Genomic DNA, 24,176 nt, shown 5'->3' with positions numbered 1-24,176 from the left:
AAGTAGTGCATATAGTATTAATTGAAGGGTGCAATTGAAAAGAAAAAGTTTTTTTTTTTGAAGAAGAAAAGAAAAAGTTATTATTGCATTGGAATCTGAAAGTGAAATTTATTTTGAAACAATTTTTTTTGGCTAAAACAATACTCATTTTGAAACGGAGGGAGTGATTATCATTGACCTCAATTCTTAAGCAAAGCGAGACTTTAAGGTGTACTAGAACAATTGCTCTTAGTCGAGGTTAAGGGAGAGTTTGTGGGTCCACTCTCTAGTGCAGTCGCCAATGTTAGATTCTAGGCTTAAATGTGTAATTAGTCCCTGCACTTTTACCATATTTTGGTATTAGTCCCTGCACTTTTTTTTGTTTGGTTTAAGTCCTTGCAGATTGTAAAAAATTTGTTATTGGTCCTTCTGTTAGTCTAAGGTTAAAAAAAAAAGTTAAAACTAACAGAATGCCACGTGGCCCAATTATGTCACGCCACGTGGCACACTAAAATATAAATTAATAAAACAAATAATATTGACCCATATTAAAAACAAGGAACCTAATTGGGCCACGTGGTATTCCGTTAGTTTTAACTTTTTTTTTAACCTTTGACTAACAGAAGGATCAATAACAAATTTTTTACAAACTGCAGGGACTTAAACCAAACAAAAAAAAGTGTAGGGACTAATACCAAAATATGGTAAAAGCGCAGGGACTAAACACACATTTAAACCTAGATTCTATGCTCAAGTACGTCAACTCGCGTTCTTAGGTGTTGTCCATTTTAAATGTAAGCCCTTGCTCTCAATCAAGACTAAGCAATGACAGAGCCAAAAAAAAAACTCAGATTTATGAATTACATATGTAAATCATATTGTACAAAAAAACTTAAACTACATTCCTTAAAATAATGCTATACGCTCAAGATGACAAGTAACAATCTCAAATCAACAACAATCTTAAAAAGACACACTCCAAAAGTTTTATGATGTTGCGAACAAACTTAATTCATCCATAGATGCAAGAGGATCATGTGGTACTAGCAACATATGATATTTAAAATACATTATATATTACTATGACTGTACTTTTAATGGAAGCTTTTGATCATTTTGATAAATTCATTACACATTTTACGATTGTTATAAATTAAGCATTTTAAAAAAAAAATAGTATTTTGGTTTTGAAATTTGTTTTATAAATTGCATTGGTGTAAATAGTTGGTGTACACTGTGTAAGTGTTGTAAACCAAAAGTATCAAATAAATTTGTGTAATCATAAAAAATAAAAAAAACCTAAACTAAAAAAAATGGTCTCTCCCTCCTTTTTTTCTCCTTTTCAAACTCTACCCGTTGCCACTTTTTTTCTTTTTGAACCATCAAAAATGGATGATTTAAGGTCAATTTTAAGCTAAAATCATCACTCCAAATTGTTTTTATTTCTCTTAGTTAAATAAGTAATTTTCAAATATATTAGGTCTTCTTTCATTTATTTTTATTATTTCTTCGTCTTTGATTTCTCATCTTTGTGTAGTGTGTTTTTTTATTTCTCGTCTTAATGCGGTGTTTATTTGATTCATGTTGAAAGATTAACTTTCATCAAGTGCAGATTCAACCAATAAACTTAACTCCAGAGTCGAGAGACTCGAATATAGTCATATTTATATGCATATCTACTTATGCTATTAACATGTTTGTTGGAGTTTCTTATCTTCTTGAAATTTGTGAGTAGATAAATAAAGACCTTGATTTTGATTTACAACGATCAATTTGATCCTTCTATTAACTTGTATAGAATTTACTTTTAAATTAATCCTTGAGTTATATCGGTCACGGACAAAATTAATCTCTAAATTATATCTCTTGCAAACAAATTAGGGTTAATTATGTTTTTGGTCCCTACAAAATGGCGACCTTGTAAGTTTAGTCCTTACTTAATTTTAATAGCATTTTTAATCCCTACAAAAAATTTCTACACTCAATATTAGTCCTTACTCAATCCAAATTTGTTTAATTTATGCTTAAACTCTTAAGTTTTTCAACAATTTTTTACATGCGTGTTAAGAACGTTATTAAAAGGTCCTCCGAAAAAAATATCGCAAAAATTTGATTTCTACGTCCATATTTTTGTTACTTATATCTTAAACTTTTGTCGTTTTAAAAAATTCATATTTAATTTATTTCATGTTAAAAAATTATAAATTTTAGTAAATGAACCGTTCATAGTGTTCTAAACTTGTATAAAAAGAATTGTTAAAAAATTTAAGAGTTTAAGGATAATTAAACAAAATTTATTTTAGCAGGGACTAAAATTATAAGTAAATTTTTTTTTGTAGGGATTAAAAATGCTATTAAAATTAAGTAAGGACTAAACTTACAAGGTTGCAATTTTGTAGGGACCAAAAACATAATTAACCCAACAAATTAATACCTAAATAATATCTCTTACCATTAAATTAGTTTTGAATTATATTGTGTACCGCTACAAGTTATAAGTTGTCGGACCTCAGTCAAATCCATAGCTAAGAGAGAGTAATTTTACCTTATCATTTGATTAAACACATGTGCTAGAACCAAAGAGAATTCGAATTCGATTCCGTAAATAATTTTGATGACAATCCACAAATAAGTAAATAGTTTATCATTTGATAATTCTTTTTTGAGTGTGTAGATGATCATATTCATTGAGAAGAAGTAAATAAACCATGAAGCATTGAGTGTGTAGATGATCATATTCATTGAGAAGAAGTAAATAAACCATGAAGGACAGTGACTTCAAGAGAAGAAAAGACATAAGTACATCTAAAATCTTTGAAGAACCATATGATATCCTATACTCAATATCATATGACTATTATTATCTAGTTAAAAGAAGCATTGAATGTCATCATTCAAATTTAAGTAATGTCTGCAAGTATAATTGGTGATTGTGCTAATTTATCATTGCTTCATCTGCTGGAAACAACTTTCACTTCATCTGGTCCTAAAAGCTATATTTGATTGTTCTAATATCTAATTTCATGTGTGAGGAATCAACATTTGAAAAATGACCATAATAAATTCTTGTTGACCTTGAAAGTTAATCGAAAAAAACCGGCTAATAGCTTTGGATTGTGATTTCCTTTATGCTTAAAACTATTATGCGAAGAAAGAAACTTTGTCCCTTAGCTTCGAGTTTCTTAACTCATCCAAAGAATGTTAAGTATGAAGTTGAGTATTTTTGTGAGCTACTAAACTAATAAATACATAAGTAAAAGGTAAAGTAGAAAGATAAAGAGATAAATTGAGAAAAATAAATTGTTTGATTGATTGAGTGTGTCAAATGAAATGCACAACTATGACATTTATAGGTAACACTAGTCCTACCGACCAAAATATCATGGCCTAGAAAATTTAGCCTTGTGCACTAATAGCCCAAACACAGGGTGCCACGTAGTCCCAACGACAAGAAGAATCAAACCACTAAAAATATCCCAAGAGAAATTAACTACCGTTGGCTCAGAAACAGTAGTTAATTGTTCATTTCACAAACGGTTTTTAATTACCGTTCAAGCTTGTTTTTGTCTCATTAAACCACAGTGCCGCACATACTTTTGACAAAAGCAAGTTTGAACTGTAATTAAAAACCGTTTGTAAAATAAACAACAATTAATTACCGTTGTTGGGTGAATGATAGTTAATTGTTGTTGAAGATATTTTAAGTAGTTTGAGGTGTCTGTGAGCAATTTTTCTTCTTTTTTTTTACCAGCAAGTCCAGTGCTAGAAGTTGCTTTCGGCCCATTTATAACACTTGCTGACTTTTTCTTCATATTTGCAGGGAGTTAACTTTTTTATTTTGTCATTTAAATTTTCCAGCAATCTGTGCATTAAACATTAAAGTTATTACATACAATATTAATCATACTATAATTAGTTAGTTAGACTATTTAGATACTTGGATGTTCTCATTGATTATATAAGTCTAAGCGTGTGTTTGATATGGCTTTAATTTTTCCAAAACGCCGGTGGAAAACCACGTTAAAGCAAAAGCTAGGAAAGCAAGCTTATGTTTTTTCACGTTTTTAAGCATTGGGAAGCGTGAAACCACGTTTTTTCAGCTTGCAAACGTGTTCCCAAACACGCTGTAAGTCTTATTAGAAAGCTTGAAAACTAAACTCGCATGTAATCTCAGCTTTGCTAGTATCAACGTCCACGTATCACTTCTGAGTTCTGAGCATCATCTCATTTTCAAAGTACGATCCAAAATAATAAAATAGGGGATGAGACTTCAATTTATAGAAAATATCTAACCACAATATTGTCTGTGCTTTGACACGACCCCTACATAATTGTGAATTTGTGACGTAGGAATGTGCTTCGTTGAAAATTTTGCATCTTGTTCAACTGGGAGAGTTACAACTTGCATGACTGTGCAAGCAACCTTTCAATTCATGTCGACATATGTACATCTTTTTTTTATAAGTTTTTCCAACACCTCAAAAGACACCTTAAACTATGACAAAAACGGTTGTGAGGTATACGTACGTGAAGAATTGCATCATTTTTTTCAAACTCAAAACCTTGCATATGTCATTTTTGTGTCGACTCCTTTTCATTTTTAGTTCTAAATTAAGCAAATAATAATGAGTGAGACATAGGAAATTAAAGAAAAAAAATAGGCGATTTAGAGGATAAAAATCACGCAAAATATTAGTTCATCATTTAACAGCTTATAAAATGCAATATTATTTTATCTTGGATCCACATGGCCTCAATTTTTCAAAACAAATTTCATGCAACCTTTCTCTCCAAAAAGTGTTTTTTAATAGGACAATAATGAAAAGCAAAAATTAGCAAATTTTTAATAACGCTATAAAGTTAAGGACTATAAGTAAACAATTGAAATTACAAATATATAAAGAAGAATGATACTTTTGACATACAAATTTTAATGTCAAATACAATATCATTGAATTCTTATGTGTATTTTTAAAAAGTATGTAAGATGTACCAAAATTAAAAGAATGATAAATATAAACATATACATTATATGTTATTTTGATATTCAAATAATGACACTTATATAAAAACCTTACAAAATGGAAAAGACAAAGAAGAGGATAGCCATATGATCCATATAAAAAAAAAAAAATTAACTATGGTTAAACCACTTTTGTCCAGAAAACAAGGAAGTTCTAACTATGGTTAAGAAACTAAGGTTGCACTAGTAGATAATCAATCAATCAACCCTAGCTAGCCTAGTAGGGTTAAGTGGGGTATGGCTCTATAAAGCAAAAGAGAAAAGGGAGAGAAAAACACAACACAACACAACAATAATATCAAAAACTCACTTCTTGTAACAAAACAACCTCTACACAAATTGTTCTTGTTGACCCACATCACAAATCCTCAAATCCTTTATCTGTAAGTCTCAAAAATGCCTGTTTTCTTTAATATTTTTCTTCTTTGTCATCCAACATGTTTCCATGAAATGGTAGATCCTAAATTAGTTTCCTTTATCTGTTTATTTTCTCATGTAAACTTGATCATAAGAATTTTGGACCATAATTTGCTACATAAAGTTTTGATTTTTGGTAGGTTTTGTTGATGAACAATCCACTTCAATGCTTATAATTTAATTCTTGTTTGCTTAATCTTAATCTGGAAACTTTAACATCAAATTATATGCTACTTGTTTGATTTGTCTCCTTAAAACCCCTTTGTTATTGTCTTTTAAAACATAGAATTTTTCAATTCTTGTTTTTTTTCCCTATTCTTTTAGATTTTGAGGATTTGGTTCTCTAGTTTAGGCTATTGGGGTGAATTTTTTTAATTCTGATTATTAATTGTTAATTAAATTTTCCCTTTGATTTTCAATGAGATTTTTAAAGTTCCTATCTCTTTATCCAAATTTAGGGTATATTGCAAATTGTTACTGTACTCTCTCCCATGTAGATATTTTGCAGTAAATTTGTGAAATCTTCAATCAATTCAATCTTTTTGATTGATAAGTCTACACAATAGTACTTTATTTGTTTTGTTTCAATTTTATTAAAGCATACCCTTTTGATGTGTTTGCAGGTAAACTATCAACAAGATCAAAATAGTTTCCATTGATCAATTCTGCTTCAAAATACACATTGCATCATATAGTGTATCACAAGTTTGTTCATCAAAATGGGCCTATCAAGTCTTCCAGCACAATCAGAAGGAGTGTTATGCATCATTCTAGTAAACACTGCCATGTCAATATCCATATTCAAAGGCATTATAAGGACTATCCTACACATTGTTGGTATCAATGCTTCACCATCTTCCTCTCCTTCACAAGACTATAACCCTCAAAACTCATCCGAGTCATTTGAAATCCATCTAAGTCCTTCAGATGATTTCATTGAAGAGTTCAGAAGCAGGACACCAACACTTAGGTTTGACAGTGTGTGTAGTGGCTGTAAAGAACCTGAACATGATTGTTCAGTGTGTCTCACTCAATTTGAACCTGAATCAGAGATAAACTATTGCATATCTTGCTTATGAGCATGTTTTCCATAAAGTGTGTTTGGAGAAGTGGTTGGATTATTGGAACATTACATGTCCACTTTGTAGGAGTCCTTTAATTCCTGAAGATGATGCATCTTGCTTATGAGCAATGATTGAAGCATGCACAAAATATCTAATAGAGATGTTACTTCATGTACAGTATATAGTGTGTAAATATCTGTGACAGTTCTGATGTACCTATCTATGTATCTGACTTTTTCTTTAGTCTTCTTAGTGCTTTTGCCTTTTTATGATGTAGAGTTAGTGGGGGGTTTTGTTTACCTTGTTTTTTTTTTCCTTTTCTGTATCATATGTTTGCCACATATGAGATTAGGGATATACTTTTTTGGTTATTTGTGTTTGTCCATAAAGACCACCTTGTTAATTATCTGATATTATAGAAGTCCCTTTTCTCTTTTTGCCAACGCTTTTGATTATAATGAAGCATGTGATGAGTTTGGCTATAGAATTTGGTATTAAAATATCTTAGAGTCTTAGAGACCACTAACCGCAATGATTTTGCTACATAATGCATGTTTGAAGGACTCGAGTTTGACGAAATTATAGTGACATTGACTTTGTTTGTGACTTTGTGATTTTGTTGAAGTTTAAAACGTAGTTTTTGTCAAAATTACAGCATACACTTTGCGAAATTGACGGTCAATATAAGCATGCACATATTTAACATTTATGCACCTTAAATGCCACCTACAATTCGCATACAAGGTCCCAACCTCATATTAGACAAAAGATAACAAAAGAGAAGAGAACAAATTAAAATGGAACTGAATATATGCTTTCAGCATTCTGCTCATTATTTAAAATTCTGTATGATTTTATTACTACGTTAAAACTTGTTTATTTTTTTTTTTCTGTATAAATATTGGAATAGTATAGTATAGTTACATAGCGCCACAAACTTTGAATTGAACAGCACTTCTTGGTGATTCTTGGGTGGTATAATTTTCAAACAACTCACATATCTATCTGTCTGATGCTGGCACCGATAAGGATGGCCATGAAGATGTTATGACACCGTTGATTCTTATTTTTAATAGATAAATTATATTTATACATAACTTTCGAAAGACACAAAAAATGTGTTTTTATGTGTACGTTATGGGTCAATTTGGTAAAAAAGTGGATAACTGATAAGATAGTTTACGTCTGATAAACTTATAACGAATGATTTATAATCTAGCTTATAACTCAGAGTGAGATAAGTTGCTCATCAGTATTATAAAAATAAATAAAACAAATTAACAAATAAATCACCAGCATTTCATAAAATAAATAAGAATGAATATCTTTTCACACATTTAAATTGTGAGGATTTCTTTCATCCAATGACCGGACAAATTTGAAATAATCTCCGTCTTTAAGAAACATCAACGTCACAATAAGAACATTTTAGTATGGATTCATTGTTAAAAATATGAAGATACTTGTAGTTTTATAATGAATGATAAGTGATAAGATTTTTCTTTTGGTCATTTCTAGGGGATTTAATTTTAAACACGTGATTTATGCAGTTCCTGAATGAAAACATCTACAAAATGAGTGTCGCATTCAAGTTTCGCTGTAATATTAAGGAATTTTCTTTGTTTTGCTTGTAAAAAAAAAAAATTATTTAGGTCACTTTATATTTTTTTTCTTTACATTAATATTAAGAATTATCGGCGTAAAATAATTTTACATATCAGCATCAATCCTTCCCAAATCACATCGGCATGGTAATCAAATCTTTTAAGCTTCTTAATAGATTTAACTCATCTTTCAAACCATCCAATTTGAACTACTCGAACTCTACAAAGCATCGAATGTATGGTTCAAATATTTAAATGAGTCTTTATTTCTGTGACTCAGGTATAGAAGCTTTACCTAAAAATAAATGCACAGAAGCCTTACAAGACACGAAAATGAATTTGAGCATCAAAATTGTTTAGAAGCTTTCTACTTGATAATCTTAAGCACTGTAACAAAAAGAGAATATTGAGCACTAATTTGGTCAAAAAAATGAATCTTAACATCTATTAGTTAAAAAAGTTATTTATAAGATTGAATGTTCATATTATAATATTTACCCTTTCAAGTTGAAAACATTTTACGGTAGACATCTTTTGAATATCATAGCAATCATTTTAAATCAACCTTCTAACCTCAATTATTTTTTTTTGGAAACCTTCTAACCTCAATTATACTCACAAGAAATATACAGATTTTCATTTTCTGATCATGCATCTGACATTTTGAATCATCTGATAACCTAATATTATACTTTAATAATACAAGATACTTATTGCAGAAGGTCACAGAGAACTTAAGATCTTAATAAACCGATTTCCTTTATGGCAGCACCAATCATTGGGAAATTGGTGAATAATTTTAACGCTACATATGAGAATCAGTCGTCCATTAATAGCCACAGGATGTGACAATATATATACAACATAAAGCTCTAATGAACAATCCACCCAAAATTGACAACGAATGAAGGCAATTAGACAGGATCATCTGCCTTTAGAGCAACCCTGAACTGCCTGGGAAATGCGCCTACAAAGCCTAATAATTCTTGAATACCCCACGCTCACACTCTCAGCTGCAGTTCTTATTTCATCTACAAGCGACGAAGGAAGAGCCTTTTGTTCCCCACTAGCAGCAGGATCATATATTTGAGATGGAAGAACCTCTGCAGGATAGGCCCCGCTGCTCAAACCAATTGTTAAATCAGTGGCTTTCATTACAAGTTACAAATACCAAGAAAATATAACCATAAAGCTGATCACATGCGGGGATATCACCACATTTAAAAAGAAATGTTTAAAAATAGCATTCATATTGATGATATCCGAAACATCAATGAGCATTGATTCAGCTGAGTGAGGGCAATTAGAGCATCATCGTATCACAATAGATGTAAATTTTATGGAAACTTTTGCGGCATGTGTGTTAAGTATGAGTCAAAACTTGAATGATCTAAATGGAAGTTGGAAAGATTGAATACTAAGCAGTCTCAGCTTTAAGTGACTTGTGAACAGTGCTTATATGATTGGAACAGTTGAGCAAAAAACAAACAACACATAGGGTAGTTTGATACATGCTCTAGTATAACAAGCAGAATAGTTGTCTCAAAGAAGGGGGAGAAATGATGGAAGTAAAAGGTTGGGGAAGAGAGGGCACGCAGCGAAGAGTTATTATTAAGAGGACGAAAAAGTGGAATAATTTTTTCTTTTGGATAATGTGCATTACACAAAAACGTTGTCTCCTATTTCACTTGGTAACAGAATTCAAGACTTTTGTATTGTTCCATGACCATTTTCAAATCAAACACAGAACACATAGTTTTGTTTGTCAAAACATAATTTTTTGACTGACCAAAGACATCCTTAGTAGCAAAGAATTAACCGAGCAAGGAAAAATAATTTAAAGGTGAATGTTAACAAAATTGCAGGATTACCATTTTAAGCATGTCATATCAAGAATCACTTGCACCTTCATCCCACCACAGAAGTCAATGAATGATAGCTGCAAATCAAGTTGATGAACTGCAAAAACAGTATGAAATACAGTGTGAAACACCTGTTTGATCTAAAGTCAGAAAATGGAAGGTAGTAACCAATACCAATTAATTTGGGAAGAGTTTTCTGCAGATAAAAGGTTCATGTTATGGTTTTAAAAATTAACCGGGCTGGACTGGCCAGTTTGATGGGGTAACCGATGAACTGGTTAAGGACTGGTTCTGTTCATTTCAATCCCCTAAAAACTGACTGATTACAAAACCTAGTGAAAAGCAAAAATTTGGCAATGGAGGTTTCTCCACTATAAGCTGCTTGAACCAATATTTTCAATTTTTCTTTTTAATCCATCCAAATGTATATCTATAGATTACATATTTATAAAGTCCTTATAAATCACGGTCCTTGAAGTTCAGTATCTAAATAAATTTTAATCACATTTCGTTTCAATTTTATTTTTTTATAGGGACTATTTTAAGGGAGTAAAAGCGCTCATTCTTTGTAAGAAGTGTTCAAAATTCAAATAGAGACCGAAAGTGTATAAAATTTATTTAGGGACTAAACTTGAAAAATCATGATTTTAAAAAGACAACATAATTAACCCAATAATTATTTTCCCGAATAAAGGCCTAATTTTAAGTGACAGAGACTCGTGTATGAGGCTGGCATATGCATTTGGTTCTAATATATTATTTAGCCTCTTAGTATTGATCAACTTTTGTCTTGCAAGACATATAATATGGTTTATTTTGTATAACTGTATATAAATAAGTTTATTAATTGTTCGACCAAAATAAATTATTATTTGATTGTTATTATTATAAGATAATTCTCAACAGTTCAACAATGGTTGGAGATGAACCAGTAAATAACACCCTTTCACTAGTTCAATAACCGCCACCATCTGATTTTTAAAACATTGTCACATTGTATAATATTTAGAGGAAATTTGCCGACCTGAATGAGAATTGAACTTAGCCTGGACCAAATTTCTAATCTCTACCCGAGCTAACTGAACCTCCTGAACCACATCTAGCAAATTACTTAGAAGTGAACCTGTTATCTGCATAAAATAGCTGGTCAGCTAAAACACACTATGAAGTTGTAAAAGAAAACTTTGAGCCAAGAAATAGCAAGCAAAGGGATAAGAGAAAAGATTACTGGAGATAGCGTCATGGAAATTTAGGTGGGCAGGTGGATAAAAAAATATTATTGGGAAGATATAGCAGATGTCCATGTTCATCATATGTACATGAGTAAACCGTAACAGAATATCTAAGAAATATCTCATAATATCATGTATTGCATCTTATAATATTTTAAAATATCTTAAGTGATTTTATAGGACTGGTGCCCACCTTTCATTTTATTATTATCACACAAGTAGTTTGTTAGAAATAGAAGTGTATTATTGAAAACTGAACCAGAAATGGAGAATAAAATTCTCCTAGAGGGTTTCTCCTCGACAAAAGATTTCTCCTTTTACATAAACTATAAAATTTAAAGAATGATTCCCTCAATCCTTCCAACCCTAATTTATTTAACAAATCCTCTCTTACTAATCCAGCTGCCTAACTACAATTAACCAACTTTCCCTTCAATCCTAACACTAAGAAATAAGGATACCGCCACGTTCAAATTCAACCATGTCCTCGAGGTTGTTGCAATCTAATAAATTTCCTCGTGTTCAATAGTAGTTGAAAACAGATACCTCTCCCCCAGGATCCCACTGTTGGGAGCATGATGAGAAAGCTACGGGCGAGGGGCGAAAATGACATCCTGACTACATTAACCTACTCTCTTTCTTGCAGTACTTACAACACAATCGTTGCCAATGGTAGACCATGATCAACAAGTACTGGTTACTAAAACCTGCTCAAAGCTTCAAAAACCATAACTGAGTTCTGGTTTGGGGCCAATTGAGAGTGGTATTGATCAAGATAGGTACAACCTTTGTTCATAACCCATTAGGTCTAGAATTATGTCCAATTTACAAAATACCATTTCTGCTGCTGTCTTTTTTCCTTCTTCACCATAATAAATCTTCATCGCCGATAACGAACCACCAACCAACACTTTTGGGCTAGTGTCCGGCAGCTCCAGTGGCGGTGTGGATGTGACTAAGCTTTAGGTTATTTGGATATATTTTGCTGCCACAAGTATATTGACATCCGGCAATTCTAATGAAGGTAGTGGGTCGACAAATTGGGTAGTTGAACTAAAAGAAAATACCTTGCACCTAATCAGATAGAATGTTATATCCGGAGACATTACCACTCACTTTAATAATTCAAATGATCAACTGATAAATGTTTTCACTAAAGCTGTGATTGGGAAGAGGTTTTTGGAGGGCTAATCTATATCTTGAAATATATTTGATATATTAAAAAAAATTGAAATAACATGATAAATGATCATTTAGTACCACGTGTCCACAACCATTACCATCCCTATGTCCTCCTCAAGTGAGAAACTAGGAAGATGGTTGTGAATTATGTGAAGTGGACTAATATGCTAGAGCAGTATAATCACTGACAAAAGGTTTCTTTGAAACAAAATTCACTTGAATTTTTTCTTCAGAGCCCAAGATTTGTTTTCATGGAGATTTAAATTCAGCCAAAAGTCACAAGGTGGTAATTAAGGTGAGGTTCCCAATATTTCTTGCCGAATACAATATGACTCTATGAGCACAGATACTGGCAGAGGCAACAATTTTGAATAATCCTACTTAAAGGCTTCTTTGAAACAAAATTTTCCTAGCTCATAAACCACTAGATTCATACCATTAGTTTAAGGGTCCGTTTGTTTTGAATTTTTTCCAAAAAAAATCTATTTTTTTCCTTAAAAAAATCACTTTTTTCATTTTTAAGTGTATGTTTTGGATTTTTAGAAAAATCATTTTAATAAAAAAATCTATGTTGACTCAAATGAAAAGCTATTAGGATTAGCTTTTCTCAAAATCTATTTTTTTTAAAAACAAGGAGGTAACACATGTACATGTTAAAACTCATTTTCTTTAAAAAAAAATGGATTTTTATGGGTAGTAGACAAGCAAAAATAACTTCAGATTTTTTTTAAAATCTTTAAAAATTAATATCTAGATTCTTTTAACACAAAATCTATTTTTTTTTAAAACTAAAACAAACGCACCCTAAATTTTCTAGTCCATAACAAGTAGATTCTGAATATGGTGATCCCCTCTAAAAATAAAGCAAATATGAAATAAAAAAATTAAACAAACTTTCAACAAGAAACAGTTACCTGTGTTTCTTGTGCCATACTGATTCGACCTGTGCGTTTGCTAGTGGTATGTGGATTTAAGGCAAACGCAAATGCAGAGAAAGCATCCATATTCGGATAAGTCTGAAAGCTAAATGTATCATATTAGAAAACAGTAAGGTATGAATGCTGAATATATAATAATAAAACAGATAAACTGTCAACCAAATTACCTTTCCAATATTCGCATCATTCAAGCAATTTGATACTATAATGCTTGATAGACCAGCATTTACTGTGAACCTACATTCCATCAAAGTAAACAGCCACTTGCATATTCAGTAATGTCACACAAGATACACTTGAGCTCCAATCCTTAAAAAAAAGAAACAAATCAATCAAAGTTAACCTTTGGATGATATATCCACAATAGTTGAGAATAATCATGTGATGGTCATCCTTGCGCTCAAAATCTTCAATATCCCACAACTGACAAATAGTAGAAACAAAGTTGTCGGTCAGAAAATGAAATATTATCTTGTACATAGATAAGAACAATATTTAAAGTTGGACAACCTTCAAATTTTGTAATACCAACTTGTAAGACATTATCTTTTCCAAATAACCAGGAACAGATTTTATGACGTTGGTATAGCTTTGATCCCCTTCCATCTTGCAGTAACTATAAAAAAATTCACTTAAAGGTTTTGCTTTCTGATCCAAACTTTCAAGCTCTTGCCTCATTTCAATCACTTTTTTGCAAGAAACCTAACATTGCCAATTGGAATTCAATGGACAACATATTAAACCTTTTATCATCATACTGCACCAATGAACTATAAACAGAAACTAGGGACACACACGAGAAAATATACCATGCAAACAAGAGGAAATTCATGAACATAAATTCATGAATGTCAAGTAAAAACATGTTTGAAGGGCATTGCTCAGTGGAAATAATGTCCATATAAATATGAATATGAATAGTAGGCCACTTCGACCAAGAGAGTTGTCCAGGTGTTTGTTTCATTTAACCCAAAAAACTAATCGAACCAGCACAAAACTGATGATAAGAACTGGTTTGAGCCAAGATTTTATTTTGTAACTTTTAAGTTCAAAGACATACATCGTTTATCCAAAATAAAGATCTAATGACAAGTCATAAATGTTCATATTCATAACATCGGTAAAATTTCAAAATTGTCTCTGAAATTGAGAATTTTCCCTCGTGTTTTAAGGATCATTTTAACTCAGAAATAAATCCGAGTTTTAAGGATCATTTTAATAATTAATTTCTGAAATTTAGAATATTCCATCACGTCAGTCCTTTTGAATCAGTCAATTGAGCCCCTAAAATTGTCTGGTAGGGACTAATATGACTGTGAGTCTTAAAAATCAAATATCACTTTAAACTAATTTAAGAGACTTAGTTGACAGCACCCTACAACTATAGGGACTAAATTGGTGATTCAATAGAACAATTAGTTGGTATATTCGCAAAGGCACTCAATAGGAATAACTATTAAGATAGGGTATCCTTGTAAAAAGTGTGCATGACGAACATTTACGCTGCACTTAAAGGGGAATGTTGAAAGTTAAGTATTATTATGCACCTGAATTGATTAATGTGCAGCACACATACTATGATTCTTAAGTTTTACAACAGTGGCTGCAAATGCTAATATACTGCTACATCCCTTATAGCAGAATGTGCATAGCTCTGTGGTTTTTCGTGGCAGATTCATCAAAGCCCCAAACGTACTAGAGCTATAGCACCGCTATTTGACAATGGGTCACCAATTCAGCTAAAAACTTATAAATATTGAATTAATGTGAGTTTGAGAGCTCTGTGTAAGAATGGTCCATCAAAGATTGACATGTTCTGTAGCAAGGGAATCAATTAATGTGCAGAACACATACTACGACTCTTAAGTTTTACAACTGTGGCTGCAAATGCTGATATAGCGGCTGATACATCCCTTATAGCAGAATGTGCATATCACCATGGTTTTTCCTGGCAGATTCATCAAAATCCGCAACGTAATAGAGCTATTGCACTGCTATTTGACAACGGGTCACCAATTCAGATAACACCTTATAAATATTGAATTAATGTTAGTTAGAGAGATATCTGTGTAAGAATGCTCCTTCAAAGATTGACATGTTGTGTAGCAAGGGAATCGAAGTGTGAGGGTAAAAACTGTAGATTTTTCATTTTTCAAATACCATTAATCAAAGTTGCTTTAAATATAATGTCAAGTATTTTGTCCAAAAGTGAAAAAAGGTGGAGATTGCTAACTCCCTCCTGTTGCGAAATCAGAGGAAGAAAAGTAGTAACCTTAACTCAGTGTAATTCTCTCATCAATGTATTTCTAATACCAATTCAAGGTTTTGAAGATCAGATACACCATGGAAAGCGTATCATAATAATTTTAAAGCTATTATCACTAGGTCACTTAAAATAAATCACACATAATTATACCTGAGATTCTCCTTGGGAATTAAAAAATCTTGTATTGATGTGACTACCATCAGCTTGAATGTCAACCGGTCTACTCTTAGCAGAACATTTCATCACCTGGGTCTCTTGAAGCCCAGAACTCAGCTGTTTTACTTTTTTCTGTGAATAATGAAAGTTTGTATCACCAATAGCAAGTATTGCTAAATACTAAGACTAATGTGTAAGAGAGAATACCAGTAATCTCTCACGCTTAGCATTCATTAATTGTAGCTTAGACTTCTCATATGCTATATTAAAAAGCAACATTTTCATTTCCACAATTCTGCAAAAGAAATACTCAACATTTAAAAATCAGGTCCATAAACTTGAGTATGAGTAACACAATCCACATAGTGACTTAGTCAAACAGCTTATGTGTACCTTTTGCGTCTGCGAATATTTAGAGGATCCGTTAATTTCTTCTGAAAGAAAAACGAGAACCATGTCAATAAGAAACAGGAAATTCCAAACATAGAGTAAGTTTGATTTGAGAAAATATTTTTGTTTTCATTTCCTGTTTTCACTTTTATTTACAAAATTGTCGCGCTGTTTTTTATTTTCAAATGTTTGTATAGGAAATAGTTGAAAAATAATTATTTATTATTTTCACGGTATCCTATACACATCTTTGAAATCAACAAACAAGGTGAAAACAACATGATATTTTTGTAATTAAAAGTGAAAACAGACAATGTTGTCTCAAAGGGAACAGGCCCTTGTTAGATGTACTAGTCATTTCAAATATAATCTTGTTCATGATATAATATAACTAGCTTAGTGCACTAAATTCTATTATCTAATCCAACAGACCTGAGAATGAATTTCAGAAGAAAGAATATCCCATTTCTTAACTTTCTGCAGAGGAACCAAAATATCTTCCAGCGTGCCAATCTAAATATTTAGATCCAACGTTGTATAAATAGCTATGATAATATAATTGTGAATGATTAAAAAGTACGAAGCAATATCCACAATTTTTCTAATTCTACAACCATATATTAGAACATACCAATCTCAAATTCAGCTTATCAAATGATGGAGAAAGCAATTGTTTTGTGCTGGTTGAGAATTTTTTTATAACCTGCAAGATAGTTGAAAAGTATAAACTTAAGAGACCCAATAAAACAACAAATTTCTAACTAATTATCAATATGAAGCAATAACCATACATGATCCAAATCATCCCACTTCTGATCTCCAAACTTTTCTCTTTCACTTCCCATAGAACAAGTTTGCTCCAAAACAAACTGTAGATCTCCATCCCCACTTTTCTCTGGGCTTCTGTCAATCCTCCCTGTCTTCTGTATATTGTCTCCAGCACTTAATAACTCGACACCTTTCCCTTTCTTCCCAGAAGAAATCTCGATACCAGTTTTGGTAAGAGGGCTCTGAGCTATTTGGAGTGCTGGATGGCAGTTGTTATCAAGATCAACAACATGGCCATCGGAATTACTCCTGTGAGACAAGCCTTGGAAATCACTTAATAATTCGACACCCTTCATTTTCTTCTCAGAAGAAACCTCGAAACCATTTTTGGTAAGAGGGCTCTGAGCTACTTGGAGTGCCGGATGGCAGTTGTTATCAAGATCAACACCATGCCCATCAGAATTAATCCTGTGAGACAAGTCTCGGAAATCACTTGGTAACTCAACACCTTTCCTTTTCTTCCCAGACGAAACCTCGATACCACTTTTCGTAAGAGGGCTCCGAGCTACTTGGAGTGTCGGATGGCAGTTGTTATCAAGATCGACACTTTCCCATTTCTTCCCAGAAGAATCCTCGATACCAGTTTTGGTAAGAGGGCTCTGTGCTACTTGGAGTGTCGGATGGCAGTTTTTATCAAGATCAACACCACGCCCATCAGAATTAATCCTGTGAGACAAGTCTTGGATATCACTTAAAAACTCGACACCTTTCCTTTTCTTCCCAGACGAAACCTCGATACCAGTTTTGGTAAGAGGGCTCTGAGCTACTTGGAGTGCTGGATGAAAGTTGTTATCAAGATCAACACCTTTCATTTTCTTCCCAGAAGAAACCTTGATACCAGTTTCGGTAAGAGGGCTCTGAGCTACTTGGAGTGCCGGATGGCCATTGTTATCAAGATCAACACCATGTCCATCAGAATTAATCCTGTGAGACAAGTCTCGGATATCACTAGGAGGCTCTTGCAGGGAGGGAAACACAGTTGTTACTTCTTGGATAGGACTGCTTAGATCTAGAAATCTATTACAAGGACTCCTGGCCGGTTTTCCCTTCAATGTGCTCTAAATCATACAAGCATCAAATAAGGTGAAATCATAACAATTCAGAAGCACAGAACTGACATGTTAGCATCATAAAAGAAAGAAAAATCAGTCTTCCACTGGAGGCAATGTTTTGACCTCTGTAGAGACACACCTTTACCCATATGTTTTTGCAAGAGTCTAAATTTTAATTTTGTAAACATACATAGCCATGACACATTTTACTTGTCTAGACAAAATAGAGAAAACTGAAGTAGGGTTTAGAAATTCTAATGATTAGAATTTACAAAAACATGACTCTGCTGAAATGTAATTACACTTACAAATATCAAAACCATAAAAAGTGGGGGCATTGAACTAAGGAAATAGTCTAAATATCTAAATGAAAAAAGTATCAGTAAATCATTTTTTTTTTTTTTGTAATTGACTCTGAAAATCATGTCATAGAGAACTAACCATGAAAGGAGATGAATTAGTATCCATATTTTGGAATCAAACTTGAATATTTCTTTTCTATCGTTTTAGCAAATGACTCCAAATGTTCCTCAAAGTAATACAGATAAGCAAAGGTTTCAGAGACTCTTTTTTTGCATGAATCATAACTACAAAAAATAGAGGCACTTTCTTTAATTTTACCTTAGTCAGTTTGCTGACCTGTGCATCCTCAAAAGGTGAGTTAAGCTGTTCACTGTTTCCATCACCAGATAAATCCAATTTTTTAGCTGCTGTCGGTTTGTCGTATTCAATGGCTTGTCCTAAACCACCATTAAAAGATTCATTCTGCATATCCGTTTGCTTCAACTCAACATGGCAATTACTTTGACATTCTACAGATGGCGATAAAGTATGGTCAAATGATTTTACACGGGAAGCAAAAGGTTTGGCATGCGTAGTGGTTAGAACTTCATCATTTTTTTCCTCTGTGCCATCTGCCAGGTCAAAATCTGCCACTCTTGTTATATGAGTCTTAAGCAAGGAAGAAGCACCAATCACAGGCTCAATATTTTTATCATTGTAGGAAACATTGGCCGAAATCAAAGAATCAACTACACGATTGTTGGTGTTGATAAAACTTCGACTCATGTTATTCTCGAGAGTTAAACTAAATGGCTCTTCCACCAAAGGAGCAGTAACAGTTCCAACTTGCTTGTTTTCAAAATCTCTTTCACTAAAGAAAGAAGTCCCTGGGGAGTATTTTGAAAAACTAAGTTTCAATTTGTCAGTTCCTTCTTTGAGAGTAGATGTGTTTGGGGTAGTCTTAAGAGTTTTCAACTTTGAAATGCTTTTACGTATGGACAGCAAAGTTGCACTATTTTCGACATGTACCTCAGGCACAAGCAAACCAGATTGCTTTAAGGGAGGAGTTATATTTCCAGTACATCTGAATGAATCAGAAGAACCCATAAATACTACTTTATTTGCAGAAAGTGACAATGGTGTAAACTCATGTACTGGATGGTTTCCAGTAACTTGATCGGACTTATGATTACAGTCAGTCACTTGTCCCCTGTCTTTAGAATTACTCTCTTTTATGGGGACTTCGCAGAAACCCAGTTCATACTTAGCAGCCAAATCTAACTTATCACCTTCATCCAGCTTTGGCGGGGTTCCTCTATTAGCCTTAGAAGAGTCCAATTGTTTAAAAGCTAATGGAGTTGGATCATTAACAAGCTCCCTGTTCTGAAAATGAAAATAAAAATTTCACTTATCAATTACAACTGCCATGCATTTACACAACTCAACAGATGTAATAGCATATACAAGGACAGCCAAAAACAGAACAGTGTCATCATAAACCATGCACAACCATAATTTGATGTATTACAATAACTATCTGCAACTAACTAAAAGGTAAAGACCCTAAAATCTGAAATAAAATAAACTTTGAAGCAGACATGAAACAAGTCAACTGGGAGAACTGACAACAGTCAATAAGAATAATCGAACCCACATTGATTCCAGCAGAATGCAAGATTTAATTCCAACACCTTCAGTGTTCCCCAACTATTTCAATTACCAAGTCATATAAATGGACACACACAAGAAAGCAAAGCTGTCTCAATGCCTATGTTTTTCCAGTCATAAAGACTTGAACATGAGACTAAGGTTAAGTAGAAACAAGCTCCTTGCACCTAGACAACAATCATTGAACAAATGTAACAACCTTAGGCTACCATGAAAAAAGAATGTTGAGTGAAAACATATGAACAAATAATTTAATGACCTAGAATATTTTCAACCTTAGTTGAAGACTTAGAAGCAGAAGCAACTGGGGTGATTTGATGAACAGGAGAGTTAACTGAACATTCCAAGTTGGGTAAAACCTCCACATGATCTGCAATTGGTGAATGTGTGGCTAACTTATCACCTTTATCCATCTTTGGCGGGGTTCTTCTATTAGCCTTAGCAGAGCTCAATTGTTTACAAGCTAACGGAGTTGCATCATTAACAAACTCCTTAGTGTTCTGAAATGAAAATAACAAATATCACTTATCAATTGCCACAACCACAACAGTATCATCATAAACCATGTACAACTACAATTTGATATATTACAATGGGTTATGCTAAGGGCACTTGTTAAGAAGACAAAAATAGAAATAATTGACGAGTTTAATAAAGCAAAAGTCAATTTTTAAAGTTTCAATGTAATAAATGCACAATTCTCAAGATAAAGTTTCCTCATTAGACTTCTTATCATGTGCCCTAAGGGCACTTGTTAGCATTTCCCTATTACAATAACTATCTGCAACTAACTAAAAGGTAAAGACCCCAACAACAATAACAACAACAACAACAAACAAGTCTCATCCTACTAAGTGGAGTCGGTTAAATGGATCAAACGACGCCATAATGTTCTATCATTTATCATATCTTTATCCAACTCATTAATTTCTAAATCTTTCTTAATAGTTTCCCTTATCGTTTTTATAGGTCTTTCTCTGCCTCTAGTGATTTGACTACCCTCCATCTATTCTACTGTCCTTACTAGAGAATCTACATCTATTTTCTCTACATGCAGAAACCACCTAAGCCGAGTTTCCACCATTTTTTCTACGATAGCTGCTACTCCAACTCTCTCTAATGTGGTCATTTCTAATCCTATATTGTCTAGTCTTACCACACAACCAACACAACATCTTTATCTTATCTCACTTAGTTTATTCTCGTGTAGGTTCTTTACCACCCAACACTCCATCTTATACAATATTGTTGGTCATACGGCTGTACGATAAAATTATCCCTTCAACTTGAAAGGAAAACTTTGAAGCAAACAACAAACAAGTCATTTGAGAAAACTGCTAAAAATAAATGACCGTATAATTTAATGACTTAAAAGATTTTCAACCTTGGTTGAAGACTCAGAAGCAGAAGCAATTGCACTATCAACGGTGATTCGACGAATAGGCGAGTTCGCTGAACATGCCAAATCAGGTAAAACCTCCATATCATTTCCATTTGGCGATTGTGTAGCTTTTGAACCTAACCGCGAAACACCATCCAACTCCTTACTTCCCTGTGCCAAAATTGCAACCAACTTAGGAGAGAGTCTTCCATAATCATAGCTTTTTCTTCCTTGTTCCCCTTCAATACTCATATCATCTGAATCCCCGCTAGCACTCGCAACCACAGGCGACTGAGGCGTTTTCTTATCACCGTCAGTAAAATCCATCAAACTCCCCGGTGTGGCACTGCTTTGACCGGCAATAGTCACCGTCGCGTCAAACCTCGTCGGAGTTTTAAGATCCCCTGAATCCGAACAGGCAAGACTCCGGTAATGCATTGAAAATGCAGTCGAGTCCATAGTAATGTCGTCGGAGACACCGGAATCTGATAACCGTTCCGGTTTAATGAAATCCGTCGACACCGGACCACGAAATTCGTCATCTGCAAAATCAAATTAGTAAAAAATTAAAAAATAATTAACAATTAATCAATTAACTAAACGAGATTAGGTTAAGACTCACCATCACTGTCGTCATCAGCGTTATTGCTACTTCCACCGGGTGAAGGAGAACCAATCGGTTGCAGGAAGGAGTTCCGATGATCTACAACTTCAGCAGCGTCATCGGTAGGGTTTTGGCGCGGTTCTACTTCGTCGTCGTCGCTGTCTCCTCCGATTTGATGGAAGAGACCTAGGGTATCTGCGGGGATGTCGGAGGAGGAAGAGGAGTGGTCGTCGTCGGGACGGAAGATGTGGACGGAGGTGATTTCGTTATCGGCGAAGCTTACGCGGCGTGCTCTTTTTCTGTTGAATGCGATGGTTTCTTCTTCGGTTTCGGTGTTGTTGGACTTGGACGGAGGTGATTTCATTGTTGTGGTGTTTGGAGATTTTTGTGCGGGAAAATGGGTTTATTCAGTGACCATTATTCGTTTCAAAATGAGTTTGCCCAGTGCCGTTGTGTTGAGTTTGGTTTTTCATCAGTAATAACTTTGTTTTTAAATTTTTCCTAAAAAAAAACTGTTTTTAAATTATTATACATGGACCGTGTAAATTATTGTACACATGCATTTAATAATAATGTCTTGTCACGTCGATTAATATTTATATGTTTTCATTAATTAATGTGATTACATTTCGTTTGATTTATGTGTAAAATAATTATACAATGACAGTGTATACTAATTAAATTCTTATGAATATTATCCACTATTATTTAGAAATATCTGACGATGTAATTGCCTTTGTCAAACTACAGGCAACCTCGTTTGTTTGTCTCTGCACAAACTCAACACTAAAGTTTCGATAGAAATGAGAGAAGATAGATTTACAATGAGTATGATAATAGCAAATTCGCTAATATCATGATTAGACTTTTTTTTTTTTTTGAGAGAATCATGCTTAGACTTAACAAAACTATCTACCACTCTCTCAGAATCTAATTCAAAATCAATCGGCCCCTAAGTTCAACTCATGCACCCAAATAAGAGCTAAAAGTAAGTCAATAGCTTCTCCAACATGTACATTACAAATGGGGTAAAAACATAACGTTTTAGCCAAAACAAAAACCCCTTTTCATCCCTGAGACAAACATCAATCCCCATTTTGTTGTGAAGGGATAATAAAGAAGCATCTATATTACATTTTACCCTTCATGGTGATGGTTTACTACGTATGACAATATGTCTTACACCATGGACTATCCACGCCAACCAACAACTATATCTGAAGGACCTCATCTTGTATGAGAAATTACACAACATTAGCAGTAGCATCTATAGTTTTCGAACATGGCACCGCCTATTCCAAGAAACTCATAAAGGGAAATGAAGCTCTCTTTGCATTGGCAAGAGACTTCGCTAATGGACAACCTTTGCATTGAACCTTATTATTATAACCCAACTGACTACTTTGATGAGTACATGTGGGGGTGGTGTTTGGTTGTATTTTGCCACCGGTAACAACAACTACCTTTCCTTGGCAACTGATCCTTCTATCTATAATAAGATCAATGACAAAGCATTTAATGAGATTCCTTATTTGAAAATTTTGAGCTGGGACTATAAGTTACCTGCTGCAATGTTGTTGCTAACAAGGATGATGAGGTTTCATAAGTTTGGTCGCCCTAATGAGGAAATGCTGAGTATGTACCACATATCTATTGGTCTTACCACCACGGGCTCTTGTCTACATCAATTCAAAGTCGTTAACTGGACTAATGGTAATTAAATAATTAACATGTAACTTTTGTCTTGTTATTTTTTTTATTTTTTATTATTTGGCCTATCAATTGTGGTTGTGAGACGGTTTTAAATTGTGGTACGCAACCGCAATTGTGGTTGAAATGTAAAGAGTTTTTTAAAATTTCTGCAACGACATTGGAACCACAGTTTCAATTGTATTAGTCGCATTTTTCTGCAATGTAAATATTTGTGGTGTTATTGCAATAAGAATTTAAACCATAATTGTTCAAAGAGATCATAATATGCATGTCAATAAGAAAATTTTCAGCTGGGATTGATATAATTGAACCATGGATAACCAAAATCTCTGCAATATTTTGTCGTTGTTGCATTTTTAGCATATCTTTTTGCTAGTTATATGAAAGACATAGGTGTTCTTGGATGGTTTTGTTGCCATAATTACTTTCTAATATCAGTTCTAAAGTCATTTATAAACCTCTCAAGTATCGTATTCTTCACTTTATTTTATTTGTTATTCAATTATTTTTGTAAGATGTGTTACTCGTACATCCA

General features: G+C 33.3%; 2 protein-coding genes across 4 annotated transcripts; one reads left to right on the top strand and one right to left on the bottom strand.

Moving 5' to 3' along the window:
* Positions 1–5,275: 5,275 nt before the first annotated feature.
* On the top strand, positions 5,276–7,066 carry XERICO (RING/U-box superfamily protein). The gene is given in 5 exon segments (XM_085754388.1): positions 5,276–5,385; positions 6,043–6,495; positions 6,497–6,606; positions 6,927–6,967; positions 6,970–7,066. Coding segments are annotated over 4 exon segments (570 nt in total). The 5' UTR covers positions 5,276–5,385; positions 6,043–6,138; the 3' UTR covers positions 7,032–7,066.
* Positions 7,067–8,821: 1,755 nt separating this feature from the next.
* LOC146940665 (uncharacterized) lies at positions 8,822–22,367 on the bottom strand. 3 transcript variants are annotated; one of them, XR_015032120.1, is made up of 17 exons: positions 21,947–22,367; positions 21,328–21,866; positions 20,219–20,443; positions 18,615–19,658; positions 16,905–17,999; positions 16,745–16,816; positions 16,546–16,626; positions 16,117–16,157; positions 15,931–16,018; positions 15,718–15,855; positions 13,812–14,003; positions 13,645–13,724; positions 13,469–13,538; positions 13,278–13,386; positions 10,974–11,079; positions 9,959–10,046; positions 8,822–9,207 (listed from the first exon to the last, which is right to left on the bottom strand). XR_015032120.1 is itself a non-coding variant. In XM_085754386.1 (17 exons), the coding sequence occupies exons 1-17, from the start codon at positions 22,290–22,292 to the stop codon at positions 9,012–9,014; spliced, it is 4,503 nt and encodes a 1,500-aa protein (XP_085610512.1). In that variant the 5' UTR covers positions 22,293–22,367; the 3' UTR covers positions 8,822–9,011. The 3 variants fall into 3 exon arrangements, 2 of the variants coding, with proteins under 2 accessions (XP_085610512.1, XP_085610513.1); XM_085754386.1 differs by having other exon boundaries at positions 13,278–13,379; XM_085754387.1 differs by having other exon boundaries at positions 13,278–13,379; positions 18,633–19,658.
* Between the last annotated feature and the right edge of the window lie 1,809 nt (positions 22,368–24,176).

Source organism: Medicago sativa, chromosome 3 (genome assembly GCF_051527215.1).
Source record: "Medicago sativa cultivar Bolivia chromosome 3, Bolivia_mono, whole genome shotgun sequence".
NCBI lineage: Eukaryota > Viridiplantae > Streptophyta > Magnoliopsida > Fabales > Fabaceae > Medicago > Medicago sativa.
The sequence above is the reverse complement of the archived record's forward strand: the minus strand, read 5'-3'. Positions and strand labels throughout refer to the sequence as shown.